We start from the raw sequence: 19,675 nt of genomic DNA on the forward strand, positions 1-19,675 counted from the left end.
TGGATAGAAAGCTGGCTAGATCATCGGGCTCAACGGCTAGTGATCAATGGCTCCATGTCTAGTTGACAGCCGGTATCAAGCGGAGTGCCCCAAGGTTCGGTCCTGGGGCCAGTTTTGTTCAATATCTTCATTAATGATCTGGAGGATGGTGTGGATTGCACCCTCAGCAAGTTTGCAGATGACGCTATACTGGGAGGAGTGGTAGATACGCTGGAGGGTAGGGATAGGATACAGAGGGACCTAGACAAATTAGAGGATTGGGCCAAAAGAAACCTGATGAGGTTCAACAAGGACAAGTGCAGAGTCCTGCACTTAGGATGGAAGAATCCCATGCACTGCTACAGACTAAGGAGTGGCTAGGCAGCAGTTCTGCAGGAGCCGTGTGGTGCGTGGACTGCTGCTGACACATAGGGGTGAAAATAAATGTATAAAAGTTAGTGCAGTAAAATGTATTTAGAAGTCAACTTGGATGTTTCATTTTTATTATTTGTATTACTTAATGGGAGCTGTCACTTAAAGAACAAGGTGCGGCTGTCTGAGTGTGTGAGACTGAGAGCAACATGTGAGAGACTTTGCCTGTGGAAGACTGCCTCTGTATGCTCTAAAAATGTCAAAAATCAGTTTAATAAATGTCTTTCCAGAAAGCAAGACTCATTCTTGAAGGTGTAATGTTAGCATTGTTGGGGGACTGGATGCCTCTAGTTATTGCTGGTGAGCTACAGAGCTTTTTACCTGTAAATGATCAGTTTGAATCTTGCCCAGTTTAACAGGGATTAAAAAGCATTCCCATCTAACAAATGAGTGGTAGCCCTAAGATGAGATGAGTTAGTAGAGTCTCAGTTCGAGCTCTCATGTCACAAAGGCACCATCACACTTTGCACTTTGTGCACTTTGAATGGTGGGAACTATTTCTTCCTATGTGTTTGTACAGTGCTGAGCAGAATGGATCTTCGTGGATCCATTAGTGAGAGCTCCTTCAGCAGGGGTTAAAATCAACTCTTGTGAATTTGTAGTGAATAAAGAGAGAGCACTGAAATTGTCATACATGCACTGGGGGTGGGCAAGGGGAATTTAAAAATCTTAAAAAAAAAAAAAAAAAAAATCTCATGATTTGGGGGATCTGACTCCCTGGTTTTTGAATTTTGGGGGTTAGCAATTTTGGGAGAAGCAATTTGTTTTCTCTGTTCTTTTTTGTGCCCCCTGGAGCACTGAAGGATCAGGTCTTCACTTGACACATCGTGATTCTCCATTGGAGCAGGCAAGAGGAGGAGAGTGAACCGTATGGTGCCCATGAGACTTTAATTATTTCTTCTCTGCTCCTGCCAGTGCTGCTGAGTGTGTACTTTGCATAGGACCACCACAGGCATCAGCTGTTTTCTTTCCTGTGTATGGAACCTGCAGAGCAGCATTCTGCAGATGCATTTGTAGGTCCATAAGTCATTTCAAGGCCTCTTCTGTGATATTGTGAATATCATCCAATTCACTTTTGAATCCGTAGTTGGGGCACTGCATTTTGATGTGTTCAATGGTTTGGATGTTCACCGCAGAGGCACAAAGGGGAGTCTTTCATTTTCCACTTGTGCATCAGTAGACACATCTTTGGTTTTTCATAAAATCATAGAAATGTAGGGCTGGAAGGGACCTCGAGAAGTCAAGTCCAGCCCCCTCAGCTGTGGCAGGACCAAGTAAACCTAGACCATCTCTGGCAGGTGTTTGTCCAATTTGTTTTTAAAAGCTTCCAGTGATGGAGACTCCAAGACCTCCCTTGGAAGCCTATTCCATGGCTTAATTATCCTTATAGTTAGAAAGTTTTTCCTAATAAGTAACCTAAATCTACCTTGCTGCAGATTAAGCCCATTACTTCTTGTCCTACCTTCAGTGGATATAGAGAACAATTAATCACTGTTCTCTTTATAGCAGCCCTTAACATATTTGGAAGACTGTTATCAGGTCGCTCCTCAGTCTTCTTTTATCAAGACTAAACATGCACAGTTTTTTTACCCTTGCATCACAGGTCAGCTTTTCTAAATCTTTTATCATTTTTGTTGCTCTTCTCTGGACTCTTTCCAATTTGTCCACATCCTTCCTAAATTGTGGTGCCCAGAATTAGACACAGTACTCCAGCTGGGGCCTCCCCATTGCTAAGTAGAGTGGGGCAATTACCTCCCGTGTCTTACATTAAACATTCCTGTTAATACACCCCAGAATCATATTGGCCTTTTTTTTTGCAGCTGCATCACATTGGCAACTCATATGCAGTTTGTGGTCCACTATAACCCCCAAATCCTTTTCAGCAGTACTACTACTTAGCCAGTTATTTCCCATTTTGTAGTTGTACATTTGGACCACATTTCCCTAGTTTGCTTATGAAAATGGCATGCAGAACTCTGTAAAAAAAAAAAAAAAATACTAAAATCAAGGTATATTGTGTCTACTGCTTCCCCTCCATCCATTAGGTCAGTAATCCTATCAAAGAAGGAAATTAAGTTGGTATAGAATGATTTGTTATGCTGATTATTCCTTATAACCCCGTTATCCTCCATGTACTTGCAAATTGCTTGCAGATGGTACAGAACTACTCAAGATAGTTAAGTCCCAGGCAGAGTGCAGAGATCTACAAAAGGATCTCTCAAAACTGGGTTACTGGGCAACAAAATGACAGATGAAATTCAATGTTGATAAATGCAAAGTAATGCACATTGGAAAACACAATCCCAACTATACATATAAAATGGTAGGGTCTAAATTAGCTGTTACCACTCAAGAAAGAGATCTTGGATTCATTGTGGATAGTTCTCTGAAAACATCCACTCAATGTGCAGTGACAGTCAAAAAAACTAACAGAGTGTTGGGAATCCTTAAGAAAGGGATTTATGTAGAGGCAATATGATATTTTATTTCTTATTATGCATATTGCCTCTATATAAATCCATGGTATGCCCACATCTTGAATACCACATGCAGATGTCGTCGCCCCATCTCAAAAAAGATATATTGGAATTGGAAAAGGTTCAGAAAAAGGCAACAAAAATGATTAGGGTTATGGGATGGCTGCCATATGAGGAGAGATTAATAAGACTGGGACTTTTCAGCTTGGAAAAGAGACGACTAAGGGGGGATATGATAGAGGTCTATAAAATCATGACCGGTGTGGAGAAGGTAAACAAAAGACATAGTATTTTTCCATCACCCCATACAAGTGCCGCAGTGCAATCTCTATTGTGAAAGTGCAACTTACAAATGTAGATTTTTTTAATTCTATAGGTGCACTCAAAAACAAAACAATGTAAATTTTTAGAGCCTACAAGTCAACTCAGTCCTACTTCTTGTTCAGCCAATTGCTAAGATAAACAGAGAAGATGATAAAGCTCTATGTTAGTCTTCTGCTAAGTCAATTCATTTGTTTTTTCTGCTAGTGAGAATCCGTTCCTTTCTCAAAGCAGTACAAGTAGCTATAGTTACCCTTATCTATCAGAGATGTATCTTTTGACCTAGGAAAATCCTTTAATTAGACATGCTCTGCAATTGTAATTATCGGGCTCTTCTGAGCAGAGGTTTAGAGTAAAGCTGTTTGGTTTATCTCCTCTAAATGGTAATAATGTGGTTGTTTTTGTTCATTCAGCATAGTAATAGTCTATGATGATTTGTTTTATAATATGACAGAAACAGTAGTTAGGGCTGGCGGTCCCTATTTTCAGTGACTCAGATGTTTAACAACAAGGAGTCCGGGGGTACCTTAAAGACTAACAGATTTATTTGGGCATAAGCTTTCCTGGGTAAAAAACCTCACCTCTTCAGATACAAGATTTGCTCAAACTGCCCTTTCACCACCATTTCTATGCCACAAAGAAATTAGTATTGGCATATGCAGTATTGCCAGTTACAAACATTAAAAAGCATGAATGAGGCCATCCAAAATCATGATTGGTTATAAGCTATTAGTCATGATTGGTTATAAGTCATTTAAAAACACCTTTTGGGTTCTTTATTTGCCTTCTGGTCTGAGCCTTTAGGTTATGTTAAGTCAGATTTTCTGGCTTTTCACTGCAACCATGAAGGTCAGAAACTTATTTTTAAAATATTTTTAAATGAACACAGAATGAACCCTGAGATTCTCATGCAATCTTGATTCCAGCAGCTGGGGTTTAGAGAGAAAATACCATGAGGCTTGTGATAAAATTGTGAGAGTTAGTTGGCAACCCCTTCAGATGGATAGCATGGAAAGCTTCAGTCCCACTTGTGCATTTTAAAAAAAAGATAGATGTATTTAAAACAGTGAGTTAATGTGGGAAGTGTTTTGCTTTAGCTCTGTCTAGCTGATGCTATTAGGCAAACTTTATACTATGCTCTTTTGTGTAAATATAACAGTATATCAGTAACTGATTACTGTATGCAAGGGGGATGGGTTAGCATTTCTGTGAGTACAATAGTTCTGCAAAATTTAGGCATTTCAGATTGGCAGGCATAATGCTGCATTAACATAAGGTTCCCTCTCACCCCAAACTTTCTTGATGCAAGTCTTAGCCACATTTTTCACTATCATTACAAAATGTTCTTATCTTCTGTTTGTTTTTTCACAATTCTGTCTTGTATAGCTGGAATGAGGGAGAGAGACCCAAATAAGAGGACAGAAAAATAGTAGATGGCTTTTCAACTTGTGTGTCACTAATTTTTTTAGAAAAAATAACACTTGTATAACTTCTGAGTTTGTATATGTAATGGAAATAATTCCCAAAAGAGAGAGTGAGAATTTAGATTAGTGTGGGATGGAAGTCATTTTGAATCTGAAATGAAGGCCATCCTTCGTAATGCAGGGCCATTTTATGCTGTGCATGTGAAAGATTTGCGGGATGATACGTGATGGCCATTGTTGCATTAGTATTTCCCTGAGAGTTTTCATTATGAACATTTAAAAGCTTTTTTTTAAAAGGAATAAATAAAACAACATTAATCCCAAAGTAATTTACTTTCTGGCTTGTGTTTATAAATGAGCATAAAATTATAACTATTCAAATTCAACGGCTAATGAAAGTACTAAATGTTATGGCAATTACCCTAAAAATCAGAGTTATGGGCATATTAGAATAGCCTTCTATGTCTTGAGCCACCTTTTACAGAACTCTGACCTAAATTAGGAAATAACAGCTGAATGTCACTTGATTTCCCAATGAAGTTGCCTTCAAATCTGATGTTTGATGTCAACAGATTGAAAACCTTTGTCTACACTTCTGCCTGGTATTTGTCTTCTAGGTACCTTTTAAGCTGTTACATAAATTGTTAGTGTTTACTGAAATAGTGTATGACATATTATACTGAACAAAACAAGAAGCCTTTGGAAGTAATCTTATCATACAGAATGCCCTGCTTAAGAGGTGTACTAAAGAGGGCAGTGACTTAAAATATGTTGTCCATAGACCTCTGATAAAGAATAAACAGATTGGGTAAAGACAGAGCCTCTGAAGGCAGCAGCTGCCGAGTTTCCTGCAGCTGGAGAAAGCTCCCGGAGGTGGAGGTAGGTCTGATCTCCCCAGTGCTGGTGGGAGCACCCCAGCTGGGGGCTCCTAGCTGCTAGTCAGGGCCAGTGGTGGATTAATGTATGGGCCTATGGGGCCCGTGTCCTGGGCCACCGGACAATTTGAAAAATGGGTGTCCCAGCCCTGGCAGGAGCTGTGGGGGCTGAAGCCCTGAACTCAGGCACCCCGAGCCTGGGCAGAAACTGGGCGGGGGGGAGGGGCAGAAGCCCCGAGCCTGGGTGGCCTGGAGCCTGTGCACGAGCAGTGGGGGGCAGCAGCCCTGAGCCCTGGCTGGAGCCGGGGCGGGGGGTGGAGCAGAAGTTTGGAGCTTGGGCAGGAGCTTCAGGGGTCAAAAGTCTCAAGTCCTGGCTGGAGCTGCGGGGAGTGGCAGCCCCCAGCCCAGGTTCCCTGAGCCCTTGGCAGGAGCTGCAGGGGGTGGAAGCCTTGAGTCCTGGCTGGAGCCCAGGTAGGAGCCACGGAGAAGGGGTGGGGGGCAGCTCTGAGCTGGGCAGGAGCTGTGGGGGCTGGAGCTGCAGGAGGTAGCAGCTAGTGTTCCCTCTAATTTTTCCCACGAATGTGTGGAATGAATTTTGTAATGTGCACCAATATGGAGGTGATGTGTGACACCATAATGGTGCACATAACAAAATTCATGTGGTGGGGGGGCGAGGGGTTCAGAGTGTGGGAGGGGGGCTCAGGGCTGGGGCAGAGGGTTTGAGTAGGGTTACCATTCGTCCGGATTCCCCCGGACATGTCTGACTTTTAGAGTTAAAAATAGCGTCCGGGGGGAATTTGTAAATGTCCGGATTCCCCCCCCCCATGCAGACCGCGTGCGGCTAACAGGGCAGCCGGACGGATGGTGTCACTTACATGGGGCTCCGACAGCCAGAGAGAGCCCCTCCTCCCCCCTGCAGCTGAGCACAGTCCCTCCCTCCCTGCATTCGCAGATCACCAGCCGGCCGTTCGCACCGGCAGTCTGGAGCTCCTCCCCCTGCTCCTCCTCCCCGGCACGCTGGTCTGAGCGGCAGGGTAAGGGGGCCGGAGAAGGGGCAGGGAGGTTCTGGAGGGGGCAGTCAAGAGACAGGGAGCGGGGGGGGTCGGGAGTTCGGGGGGGGCTTTCTGGGGGGGGGGGGGGTGGATAAGGTTTTGGGCAGTCAGGGTACAGGTAGGGGGTAGGGTCCTGGGGGGCAGTTAGGGTGGGGGGGTCTTAGGAGGGGGCAGTCAGGGGACAAGGAACAGGGAGGCTTAGGTAGGGGTGGGGTTCTGGAGGGCAGTTAAGAGCAGGGGTCCCAGGAGGAGTAGTCAGGGGACAAGGAGCGGGGGGGGGGGTGTTTGGGAGTTCTGGGGGGGGCTGTCAGGGGGCAGGGGTGGGAGAGGGATCGGAGCAGTCAGGGGACATGGAGCAGAGGGGTTTAGATGGGTTGGGAGTTCGGGGGGGGGGCTGTCAGGGGCTGGGGAGTGGTTGGATGGGGCGTGGGAGTCCCCGGGGTCTGTCTGGGGGTGGGGGTGTGGATAAGGGTTGGGGCAGTCAGGGGACAGGTAGGGGGTAGGGTCCTAGGGGGCCAGTTAGAATGGGGGGAGGGTCTCAGGAAGGGGCAGTCAAGGGACAAGGAGCAGGGAGGCTTAGGTAGGGGTTGGAGTCCTGGGGGGCAGTTAGGGGCAGGGGTCCCAGGAGGGGGCAGTCAGGGGACAAGGAGTGGGGAGAGGGTTGGGGGTTCTGAGGGGGGCGGGAAGTGGGAGGGAGTGGAAGGGGCGGGGCTAGGGCAGGACGGGGGCGGGGCTAGGGCGGGGCTTCTCCCGTCCTCTTTTTTGCTTGCTGAAATATGATAACCCTAGGTTTGAGTGTGAGTGTGGGTGTGGGGGGCGGGGTGAGGGCTCCAGCTGGGGGTGCAGGCTGCCCCGGGGCTATGGTGGGGAGAGAGGACTCCGCCCCCCCTCAGTTTTCTGTCTCTGCTGCGGCAGGTCCTGGGCTGGGGCCGCAGGATAGGCCCCTCTCCTCTGGCCACGGCAGGTCCGGGCTGGATTGGGGCCGGGGGAGGGGTGCCTCTCCCTAGCCGCAGTCCTGAGCACCTGCGTGGCGCTTAATAGGCTGCTGCATGGCCGTGCAGCTTAGAGGGAACTTAAGTGGCAGCCCCCAGCCCAGGTCCCTGAGCCCGGATGCTCCCAGCCCCAGCAGGAGCCGTGGGGTCGGGGCAACGCTCAGTCCAGGTCCCTGAGCCCCGTCAAGAGCTGCAACTACTACACCCCCAGCCCCGGCAGGAGCTGAAGGGGTGGGGGGGGAGCAGCAGCCTGGAGCCTGAGCGCCCAGAGCCTGGGTGGGGGTGACGGCGGCGGCGACAGCGGGCAGAAGCCTGAGCCGCAGGGGGAGGGCGGAAGCCCTGGACTAGGGCACCCTGAGATAGAACAAGAGCTGCGGGGGGCGGCAGCCCAGAGCCCAGCTCAGGGGCTGCTGCTGCGCAGAAGTGAGGGTGTACCACTCTCATTTCTGCACTGCCTGTGGAGGTGGGTCTGATTTCCTGCCATAACAGCCATGCAGGGGAAGGACAAGTCCTGTCCCTCCCCAGCCCACCTGATTTCGGAGAGATCAGATTTCATGGGGAAAGGCTTATTTCACGATCCGTGACATGTTTTTCACGGCCATGAAATTGGTAGGGCCCTAACTATATACTACTGTAATTTGAGGGGAAAAGTAAATACATTTAAATTAACTCTGGCTTTTGGAACAGGGGTGTGTGTATGTGTGTTTTCTCAGGCATAAAGATTTGTTTGTGCAAACTAGTCCCAACATTACTAAATTGTGAGCTTCTTGTAATGATAAAGCTGCAGTGCAGGTCTATAGGAGTGTATTGCTGCTTGCACTGTAAAACGCTAATTGTATCTGTAGGCACTACTTTCTATACACTGCTATTGGCTCCTCTCACTTGGTCTTGATCTTGAGCAGGTCAGTAAACATTTGTGAAAGGTGGTAGTAGGAGTATGTTAAAAGCTAAGGAGAAGGAATGAAGTTGCTTTAAGAAATTATGAGCTTCTTCAACAGGAGGTTTTCTCCTTGGAAATATGATAAAGGCCTTTTCATATTCTGAATTTTATAATGCATTAATCTGTATGGAGAGATTTCATAGGAGTGTGAATTAGATCAGTAAGGATTTTTCTTCACTAAAAGACACAACACTTTTATCCTGTAGCATTTCTCCTTTGTAATTCAGACTTGCTTTTTGTGAGTTTGCACAGTGCAAAAGTCATTTTTATTTTAAATGTTTCTATTTTTGTGATTCTATCACCTGTAGAGGGTGTCTTGTTCTCAGATGCAATCCTTGCAGTTTATCGATTTTACTATTTTAATAACATTTAGATCGGCAGCTCAGTTTTCCATTTTTCTCTGCACAACTATTTCTGTGCAGGGCAGTGAAGTACACATAGTATTTTAAAAGACATACTTCAGATTGTGTAATGTTTTAGTTAGAGCAGAGTCTGAGTGTTGAGCTCCAGGCTAGATAACCCTCTCCTCCCCAGTCATTTTAAAAATGTAACAAAGAGCCTTCTGGCTTTTTCAATAAAGTAAAATGTATATTCGTTTTTAGCTTGCCTTCTAAGATTGTGTTTTAGGCAGAACGGATTGTATTAATTTGCAGTGCTTATTTCTATGCCCTGTTTCCATCTGTAACACTATGATACTTGAAGAGAAATAAACAAATGTTTTCACTTAATATATGAAGTGTTTTGGAGAACTTAGAGGCATAAAAACTGCTGTAAGAAGAACCGAATAGACAGCTGAATCATGTTTGACACATGCAAAGTGTGTCAGCTGGGCTTGTGCAAATTAGAAATATCTGCAATTTAGAGAACCACTCACTAAGTAATGTAGCCGTAGCTCTCTGAAAGGGATAGTTTGTGTCAAAACAAATTATCATAAAAGATTTGTGGTAATATGCTGGTTTTGTATGATTTGTTTCTGTTAAAAACTAAGGGTGTATCTAGTTGGAGCCTGCTTCTAGAGGCCTGTCTTCTCTATTGTACGAAATTGACTGGTGGATGAAAAAGGTTCCCAAAAAGGGTCCCCATGAACTGGTAAAACTGTTAGGGTAGAAAGGACAAAAGTTTCTCAATCAGCATTTCCATTACACTGTTGGAAATTCTTTCCACTGGGGTTTGTATAATGGCTATCACGAAGGAGCTCTTATCCTGACATTGGGTGCTACCTCAACATACATATTAAAGAGTAATAGTATGGCAACTTTCAACACTGATTCAGGGGGACTGTTGCTGACATCCCTTGTCAGATGCAGGACAGTTGCCTAGTGTAGGTGAGCCCTTGGAGGGGGGAAGTGTCTCATATTGCACTGCAGTGACCCCTTTGGTTGGCTCAGGTGTGTCATTGACAAGTTCCAAAGGGAGCTCTGTCATCTTTCCTTTGCTGGAGTGATAGTCTTGCAAATTGGTGGACTGAAATAAGGATGACACGTGAAATTCTTTGGCTTGGAGAATACCTAGTTGGAAGAAGGAGGAAAGTAATGAAAAATTGAATTGCTTTTGTACTGCAGCACTTGCTTCTCTATTTGCAATAATAATTTGTTTTCCTTACTTGATAGGATGTTTCGCCTTCGAGTTCTTGCTGCTGTGGCAGGCTTAGAGGCTGTTTCCCGATGTTACCATGGAATGGCACATCCCACCAGAAGCAGGCAAAGACTTATGATGGCAGCTTTCATAGGAACAACTGCAGCAACAGCGAGTGCTGGACTCCTATGGAAGAGGTAAGTGCTCTCAGGAGTCATTCTTGAACAGAACTTCAACCTTCTGCTGCTTTGGTCCTCCGGAGAAATTAATGTGGAGTGAATTATACCTTGATCATAGGAGCAACAGTAGACTATGCAAGGCAGCATCACTGCCTTGAGTTCCATTATGTGGAGGGGAGCAGCTCTTGAGTGGACCCCATATCCATGCATGCATCTGGACCCCATATCCTACATGCAATAGAATTAGGCTTGGAGGGTGTTTGGTAGATGAGCAGGAGCTTGACTAGATTCTGTGGTTACATGGATCTACTGGACAGAACCCCTTCAAGGTTTCTAAGAGTTGTCCCCCTTATTCTAGCTACAGAAGGGCTGTGGAGCTGTCATGCCTTGCCCACTGACTGGGAAGCAGATTATGTATTCAGGCACAAAGTCTAACTAATACAGTACAGACCCGTTTATGTGCGGCTGTCAAGCCATCACGACCGCGTGTTAATGGACCACGGGTTAAGAGGGCCATGCTGAAATATCTTAAGATATCTATAGATAAATGTATAATTATCTAGGATTACATACGTATTCACAGTGTCCCAAATACTGCAGGCCTATCTGTTAACCGCGCTTTGCAAGAATATAAATTCAAATGTGTAATCTAATAAAAACATTATTACTACTACACAGGAGTGAAAGTAATTCAGGACACTTACCGGTACAGGGCGGAGGTGGCTCTGGCCCCTGGAAAGGGCGAGGCCTCGGGCGGAAGGGGCGGGGCTAGGGGTCAGCATCCCCCAGCCAGCCCTTCCAGGCCGCCTGGTCCGCGCCACCCGGAATTTCCATGGTGATTTAAAGGGCCCAGGGCCCTTTTAAATCGCCGGCCCCGGGGAAGCTGCTCCCTTTGCCCCCCCCGCCCATCGCAGGGACCTTAAAGCGCTGCAGTGTCCTTTGCCGTGGCAGCGCTTTAACATTGCTGCGTCCTCCCCCGCTCCCCCTCCCGTTGGCGGCCCAGCACTGCCGCAGCAAAGGACCGTCCTTAAAGCGCACTTTAATGTCCCTGCCCTTTTTGCCTCCCCTGTCAGCGGCCCTGATGCCCCTCCCCCCCGCCCCCCCCCCGTCGGCAGTAAAGACGTACAACACGTTTCCACTCCGCACTTCCTGTCGATTTCTATGTCAGTGAGTTGGTGAGCAAATCTGTAGCACTACATAACACGCGGTACAGGAACTTGCTAACAAGTCTCGCATGTTAAATAGGTAGCACTGGGAGGCATGGCGCTACTGCGCGTTAAGCGGATTCGCGTGTAAACGGGTCTGTACTGTATATGGTGCTTTCACCTCTTAGGAAGCCTAGTAGGATATAGTCTTGTTTGATAAAATATGAACTTTAGGCATAAATAAAAAGCCCACTTGCTGCTTAATGCTGAGAGATTTGTGTACCCTCTTGCACCATGTTAGATTTCATTTGAGGAGTATTAGCTGAAAATGTATAGTGCAAACTGCAGCTGTAGCATTAAATACTTCTCTGTATTCATGATTCAGATGAGGCACTAAATTACTTTGTGACCAGTGTAAGACACCATGAAATTACATTTTCACAATAGTGATCAGTGTGTACAAATACTCATGGTGGCACTAAGTTAGCCTCAATTGACTCTGGTTATGTTCCATGCTCTAAACAAAGCAAGCAGTAAATGTCCGTCAGCTTCCAGTTGAATTAAATGTGAAAGCTGTGGGAAGCCACTGTTATCACTGTATGCTCAGGCTCACTACAGTGCAAATACCATGATTAGTCCAAAGGTGATAGCATCATTGAGAGCATATCTTATTTTCATTTCTAATATTTAGGTATTATTTTATTATGAGCTTATTTCCAACACAGTAGGTACACTTGCCTCTTATTTGGAATTATTGCAAGCTGTGAGAAGCAGTGATGTAATGTCTCATAGTTGTTGTATACTATTTTCTGTTCTCGCCAAGGGAGCCTACTTAACATAAACAGAAAAAGTTGTTCATTATTTTTGCCATTCCTATAATTGGTAAGACTTAAGCTCCTTGCTGAAAGGTGTCCTCAAGAACCCGGGGGAAAGCACCATGATCCAGCACAGTCTCTTCTGATGATACCTGTTACAATTAATCTGCGTTTATATAGTGCCTTTCAATTTGAAGGATCCCAGAGCGCTTTACAGACGTTATAAAATCTTGCAGCCAGCAGTGAGATGGAATGTTGCAGCCATTCTGTGCCAATAACAAAGATGACTGTACTGTTATATATCTCCTTTTTGGGTGGGGAAGTGAATAATCTCTCCATTTAAAACTACAGTGAGAATATTTTAGGTGCACATAACATAATTACCTAAATTAGGTTTTGGCTAGGACACTGACGTTCACATCTCTGCTCTTTTGTGGAAAATGCCATAAAAATAACCAAGTTGTAAGGTATTAAATTTTATATCTCATCGGAAGGATGGCACTTGCAGCAGCACGCAGAGAGCTGACAAAATCGCAAACATAAGTGGTGTGGTAGCATACGGGCAACAGTGCGGTCTGGGGCCCAGGATTCCCCGAGTTCTAATAATCCCAGATATGCTGCTAATTTCTTTGATTTTTCTTACTTGTCTATTTCTTAACTAGCACAGATAAGTTAATGTTGGTAAAGTCCTTTCACTGTAAAGTGTTAGGTAAGAGACAAATATTCTGTACAGGAGTTTATTGATGCCCTGTATAATTAGATATGTGCTCATGGCATTCATATAGGGTAGGCTTGTAACTCAATGGGGGAGAAAAATTGTACTAGTTAACCTTTGAGGATAGGACAGGAAGCCAGGGGCTTAACTTGCAGCAAGGTTGGACATTAGGAAAAACTTCCTAACTGTCAGGGTGGTTAAGCACTGGAATAAATTGCCTAGGGAGGTTGTGGAATCTCCATCATTGGAGGTTAAGAGCAGGTTAGAAAATCACCTGTCAGGGATGGTCTAGATAATACTTATTCCTGCCTTGAGTGTAGGGGACTGGACTAGGAGACTTCTCGAGGTCCCTTCCAGTCCTACGATTCTGTGATTCTATGTAATTATGTACTTGGCTGTTTAACCCAAGAAATCACATTACCATCACAATGACAAGTTGTTTTGGTGTAGAAAATAGTTTATACTGATGCTACAAAATATTAAATAGACTGTTTCAAATAAAAACATTTTAACCTTGTGTTTAAAAAGAAATAAATGAAACAAAAGGAAAGAAACCCTACAATGTAATAAAAACGTTTTTTCAGTTCTTGGTGACAAATCCCTATGGTGCTAATCTTATTGATCATTTTCACTTGAACCACTTCACAGTTAAGGTTCTTGCTGGTGGCTTGGGAAGTTCAAGCAGTGAGTTCAGTTGAATATATTTGAACACAAATAGATTTAATGACACGCTGTGTTGTGCATACCACTGAATATCATACAATAAGTATAATTGAACTACTCATAAATTATTATATAAATAAGATGTTTAGCTGAAGGAACCAACAACATTACAGATGGAGATGGTGTAGCAGCAGTATGGTCGACAGCTTGAGAAAGATGTGGACACGCAGAGTGTCCAAAGAACAACTCAAAGGATAAAAAGTTTAGATAACATGACCTCTGAGGAAACTTAAAAAAAAAACCAACTAGGCATGTTTAATCTTGAGAAAAGAAGACCTGGGGGTGGGGTGGGGTGAGGGGAGTGGGGAAGAAACTGATCTTCAAATATGTGAAGGTCTTTTAAAGAGAGTGATAAATTGTTCCTCACATCCACTGATGGTGGGAGAAGAAGTAATTGGCTTAATGTACAGCAAGGGAGATTTAGATTAGTTATTAGGAAAAACTTTGACTATATGGATAGTTAAGAACTGGAATAGGTAGCCAAGGGATGTTGTGGAATCCCCATCATTGGAGGTTTTCAAGAACAGGTTAGACCAGTGGTGGGCAACCTGCGGCCCCCATGCGACCCATCAGGGTAATCCACTGGCGGGCCGTGAGACAGTTTGTTTACATTGACCGTCTGCAGGCATGGCCACCCACAGCTCCCAGTGCCGTGGTTTGCTGTTCTCAGCCAATGGAAGCTGCGGGAAGCGGCACGGGTTGCCATTGGCTGGAAACTGCGAACTGCGGCCACCGGGAGCTGCGGGTGGCTGTGCCTGCGGATGGTCAATGTAAACAAACTGTCTCACGGCCCGCCAGTGGATTACCCTGATGGGCCACATGCGGCCCACGGGCCACAGGTTGCCAACCATTGGGTTAGACAAACACCTGTCAGAGATGGTCCTGGCTCTGGACAGTGGGATCGACGAGATTACCTTTTGAGGGCTCTTCCAGCCTTACATTTCTATAATTCTATATATAATGCATGCAGTGAGACTATTTTTCAGTGGAAATTTTTCCCATAGAAGAATTTCACTCAAAGCAACGTTTCACGGTAGCAATTGCAGTTTGTACATTACAGTGCGTTGAAACAATTTAGGACTTGCATTCATTTATATCCAAAATTACTTTTTCACAAATGGTATACATATAAATACATAAGCAATTAATGAAGCAAATCAAGATTATGTAAGATTTAAGGGAACACCCTCCAAGCTGGGAACAGTAGTTGTTTTTAAAGTGCTTCGTTGCATAAACTGTTCTGTTAAGACAGTTAGCCTTTTGTAGAGATGATCTAATACAATGCTTGTTTTCCTTCAATTAGTTAAGCAAATATACTTTCATTGTTATATGAAACCTTGCTGTGCTGCAAAGCTGAAGACTCCTGGGGGGTTCCGGATCTTTCTTTTATTATACCATCAAAGGCAGCATGCTTCTTTGTTATGTGACACTAATAAAGAGTGTGTGGTTTCTAATATTCTGATTAACCTTGAATGATCTATGGTTGAGGCAGTGGCACTTCATCGTGAACTAAATGAGATTCCCCTTTGTGATCCTTGTCAGCAAAATGTCAGCTGTAATGCCTTTCTTAAAAAAGATGACTATTTTTTTTTTAAATTACAGCACACGGTATAGAACATGTAAATTGTAATATCCTGAAAGGTTTTTTAGAGCTCAGTCTGCTTCCTCCATAATCATAAAGATTTATTTAGTCTCCTAGAAAAATAAAAAGCTATTTAAAGGTGTATCAGTGCTTGGTGGTACTGCCATGTCGGAGTATTCAGGTCTGGTAGTGACTGAAGGAAGATCTTATGCATATCAGCCCTTTGGAAAGTTGGGGATGTTGAAGGTGGCGTTTTCAGTTATTGAGAAAGGACAACAGTGGAGAAAAGAAGGGTATCTGACCTGCAACGCTTTCTAGAATTTCAAAGTAGCTTTGCGACATCCCATCTTTGGAGATAGCCTTTGCTGACTATGGGAATTATTCCATGTTTACATGAGGCATGTGTTGTATAGGAAATAGAGTTGTGCTATAATTGGGATAAGGAAGTGAATGCAATCATTTCAGAATCCCCCACCCAACTGCCTTCTTATGTTGAATTACTGAATATGTGGGAAATGCAAGCAAATCCTTTTGGAATGTTTTTTGCTCAGTAGGTAAGGGATTACTCATACCTTGGGGGCCTGGACAACCCTCTTCCCCCATCAAAAATATAAAGGACAAAATAAAAGCTATACAAAGAGATAATTAGAGATCAGGTATTTTAATGCATTGCCAAGTATGCCAAGGATTTAATTTCCCCTCCCCCTCCCCCCCCCCGAGGAACTGATAAAATTAACACAAACTAGATAGAGTTAATCAAAGAGAAATGGCTGTTGATTGTATCTCTGAATCCTGTGTGGGTTTTTCCTATAGTAATCCTACTGGCTCTTTAGGAAAATCATAGTTCTTAAATATATCATAAGGGCAGACCAGCCTCACATTTGTTAAAAATAATTGCCTTAAACTACTAATTATTAATCTAATGTGTTTATCTCTGTATCTAAGCCGTAGCCACAATATTTTTCAAATGTCACTTTCCTAGTCAATTGGATAACTTGTCAGATGATTCACACATGGCAATGGGGAGAAAGAAATACTTGAAAAGGCCATATCATAAAAATAGAATGAGAGAGTTGTGAAAAGCTGGACTAGTATCTATGCTGCCTACTAATTTTTACAGTGAAGGTTTGGCAGATATTATATTTTTCTGTATATGACATAAATTGGGGATTACATCATTAATATTGACGTTTCATTAGGCATCTTAGTACAGAGGAAGTGATGGAATTCAGGGCTTGAAAAAAATCATTCACTCTACTATGGAAAACTATCTTGGTGGATAGGGTGGGACTCTTATCCCCCCCCCCCCCCCCCCCGAATTTAAACTTGCCTTTAAAAACAAACATTTCTAGTCTTTATGATTGCAAACAACTTTAATGTAGGCTGCTGGCTGTCTTTGCCAGCCCAGGAAGAACTAGTGCCTTATCCAAAAAACTGTGTAGGCCCTTCCTTCAGGGCACAGTTGGAAGAATAAAAATAAGACTCCCTAAGGAAGTCCAAAACAAAGCTATTCCCCTGACCAAAGCAGGCTGCAGGGGCCCAAAGTCCTTTCCCCTTGCATCACTCCCCGCTGCTCCAGGGCCAGGCAGCCCCTTCCTTCCTCTTCAACAGAGCCCTTTCAACCTGTCATGCTATCTGGAGTGGCTCACAAGCATGAATGCCAACTTCAGGGTAGACTGTCAAGAAGCTGGGCAGAGACCTCCAAATGGTTGTATGTTCTATAATTAGATTTCACCAATCCAGTAACAAGTGTGAACTCTTAAAACACTGTAACAATCTTTCCACAGAGTCATAGGCAGTCCAAAGTGGACTTAGTGATAATGGTTGCTATACACCAAAAATCGCAACAGTATTCAGATTACTCCTAGTCCCAAAGGACCAGCCACTTACCCCAGTCAATTTGGACCTTAGTTCTCACACCAAAGATAATACTTGTAGCCAATCCTGTAGTAAACTGTCTACGGATTTATTAAGAAAATAAATGAGCTTTTACAAGGTTAAAGCAGGCAAGCATATATGCACAGATGAGTTAATCAGTATTCCAAAAGGTGACAGAGTTGTAGAAATCGGTCAATTCTGAATGTCTTTTAGGGCTAACCTGGGTTGACCCTGGTGATATTTGCTTCCATTTTGTAGCTCTGGCCCTGTAGAGTCCAGACAGCAAAAGAGATGAAAAAATTTCTTGTCAGCAATTTTTATTTCCTTCTTCCAAAATTCAATTTGGTGAGATGATCCCTTTTGCACATAGCCTCATCATGAATGTAAGGGGCAATTAACAAAGTCTTTGTATTGTGATGTCCCACAGTGGCCCATTTAGTTTGTATAGGCCTTAGTGATGGGCAGGAGATGACCCCACCTGACTGGGTTCGCTGTTTCAGAGCAAACATGTTTTACAGTTACAAAGCAAAAATTTAAATATTGTGTGATCAATTATAATTGAGATTAACGCATGCAGCAACTTGGAAGCATATTATTAAGTCTAAACGCTAACTACATTGTTATAAGTCTAATACTCATCTTAACTGTACTAACACACAGGCCTGTACGTATGTGGCTTCACCATTGCTGACAGGGCCTGTAGCAGATAAACACCAGAAAGATACAGTGAAGGTGCTCAAGACTCAATAAGCCTCTGGGATAAGGGGTGAACTGCATCTCTAGAAAACCAATTTTAGCTTAACTCATTTGAAGGAAGCGGGGAAGGGAGGAGCAGTAGAAACTTACCAGGAGCAGAACAAAGACAGCCAGGTGACCAAGAGGGGTTCAAATAAAAAAAACCCACAGGAAGACAGTGGGGAAAGGAAGAGGAAGCAAGGGCCAGGAGAGGAGAAGGTCACACAATCTGGATAAGGGACTCCATGAGGGGCAGAGACGAGCCAGCGTGCAACAGCCTGCAATAAAAGGGACATCCTGTCTGCCTCCCTGGACCCACATGGTTTCCCAAGGACTCACAAAGGAAGTGTGAGAGGCATCGTGGTTTCAGGTGTGTGTTTAGTATGATCTGTACTCACTGTACTTTATATGATTAAGTATTGAAGAGCATAAAGGTGTTACTCTCTATGCAGAGAGTGTTTGTTAACTGTTTCCCAACTAACTTGTGGCCTTGAGAGAGTTAAACTGTAGCCAGATGCTTAGCAGCGGAGTTCGGAGAGAGGGCATGCTTAAGTGCTGGGGAGTCCGAAGGGTCAGCACTGCACCCAGAGGGGCAATATTGCTGGACAGTGGATTCCAACTCTCAGAAAGGTGGTGCCAGATAGAAGGTCTGTGCTGTAGGAATATGCCTAGCAACCCCAGGAGTGGACAGTGGCTCAACTCTGGTCAGGCTCCCAGGACTTGGTTCCAGAGCAGCAGAGGCTTTGATTCTGCTCCCAGCAGTCCTATTGACTGGCCAGGAGGGGGTACTCACTAGGATCTCTGACAGTAGGTTTCTTAACCTTGCCCCAGATAGTCTCCTTTGCTAATTTCTCTCCTTGAAGTTCCTTAATTTGGATTTTTTCATTACTTTTTAAGTAACTAAATAGACCTGATATTGAATGAAATATAAATGTCTGCTTGGTTTTGGCTGCTTTGGTGGTTCCCCCTTCTTGCTGTACTAGGCAGCCAGTGTTACAATAAGAAGTATCCCAAATTCCTGAACACACAGCTTGCCAGGAACATATGGCTATCACTTTTTAAATGACTACCTTTCAGTCTAATTTTTCATGTAATATGGTTATTTTGGGATAATATAGCTCTAAAAATAGAAATAAGAAATGTGTGCATGGTACATTGATAAGAGGCTTTACATTAAATTTGGTATATTTTCTTTCTGATGGCTTAGGAAGTCCGTCCATACTGATAATAAAGGATTAAACAAGATACGTTGTACCATTAAATCTGTGCACACTTTTAGGATAAAAATTGCTCAGCAGGTAACATTTTTAGGACTTACTAGATACCTGTAAGAATAGAAAAGAGTGATACTTCTTGGAGTTGAGAAGGGAAGAAGAATAATTGTTACGTATTGTTTGGGTATGCACCTTGGTAAATGAGTTCTGGAATAAAATAATGAAATATTTATGTATAGTTTTAGTATGAGATATCCTCAGAGACACCTTTCTCTCCCCCCCCCCCCCCCCCCGACTTCTAGAAATCATGAAAATCTGATTGGATCACAAATTTATTTTGTGACAGTTGTTGCACTTAGAGGATATTACAAAACTGGAAGCCCACAAGAAGGCGGGATCTATAGACCTAAACTCTGGACTAGATTGGTGAATTGGGGCTGGCGGGGGGAATTATCTCTTCATAAATAAGCATAGATAGCTATGAGGAGTGTTGGTCACAATCTTTTATGAGAAGTGTACATGATATACCTGAAGTATTTAGTTCTAAATCTCTCATATCCACTACACTGACAGCAATAGTATAACAAATTAGGGTGTCAAGCAATTAAAAAAATTAACTGCG

At 43.8% G+C, this 19,675-nt stretch overlaps 1 protein-coding gene across 3 annotated transcripts in view; it reads left to right on the forward strand.

The window, feature by feature from the left end:
• The window catches only part of MICU1 (mitochondrial calcium uptake 1), a 237,289-nt gene that overhangs the window by 35,903 nt on the left and 181,711 nt on the right, over positions 1-19,675 (forward strand). For all 3 annotated transcript variants that reach the window (XM_065407427.1, XM_065407426.1, XM_065407428.1), the window contains exon 2: positions 10,103-10,264. In XM_065407427.1, the coding sequence (XP_065263499.1) occupies positions 10,104-10,264 (161 nt within the window). In that variant the 5' untranslated portion in view covers position 10,103. The remainder of the gene's footprint in view (positions 1-10,102; positions 10,265-19,675) is intronic.

Source organism: Emys orbicularis, chromosome 7, assembly GCF_028017835.1.
Source record: "Emys orbicularis isolate rEmyOrb1 chromosome 7, rEmyOrb1.hap1, whole genome shotgun sequence".
NCBI lineage: Eukaryota > Metazoa > Chordata > Testudines > Emydidae > Emys > Emys orbicularis.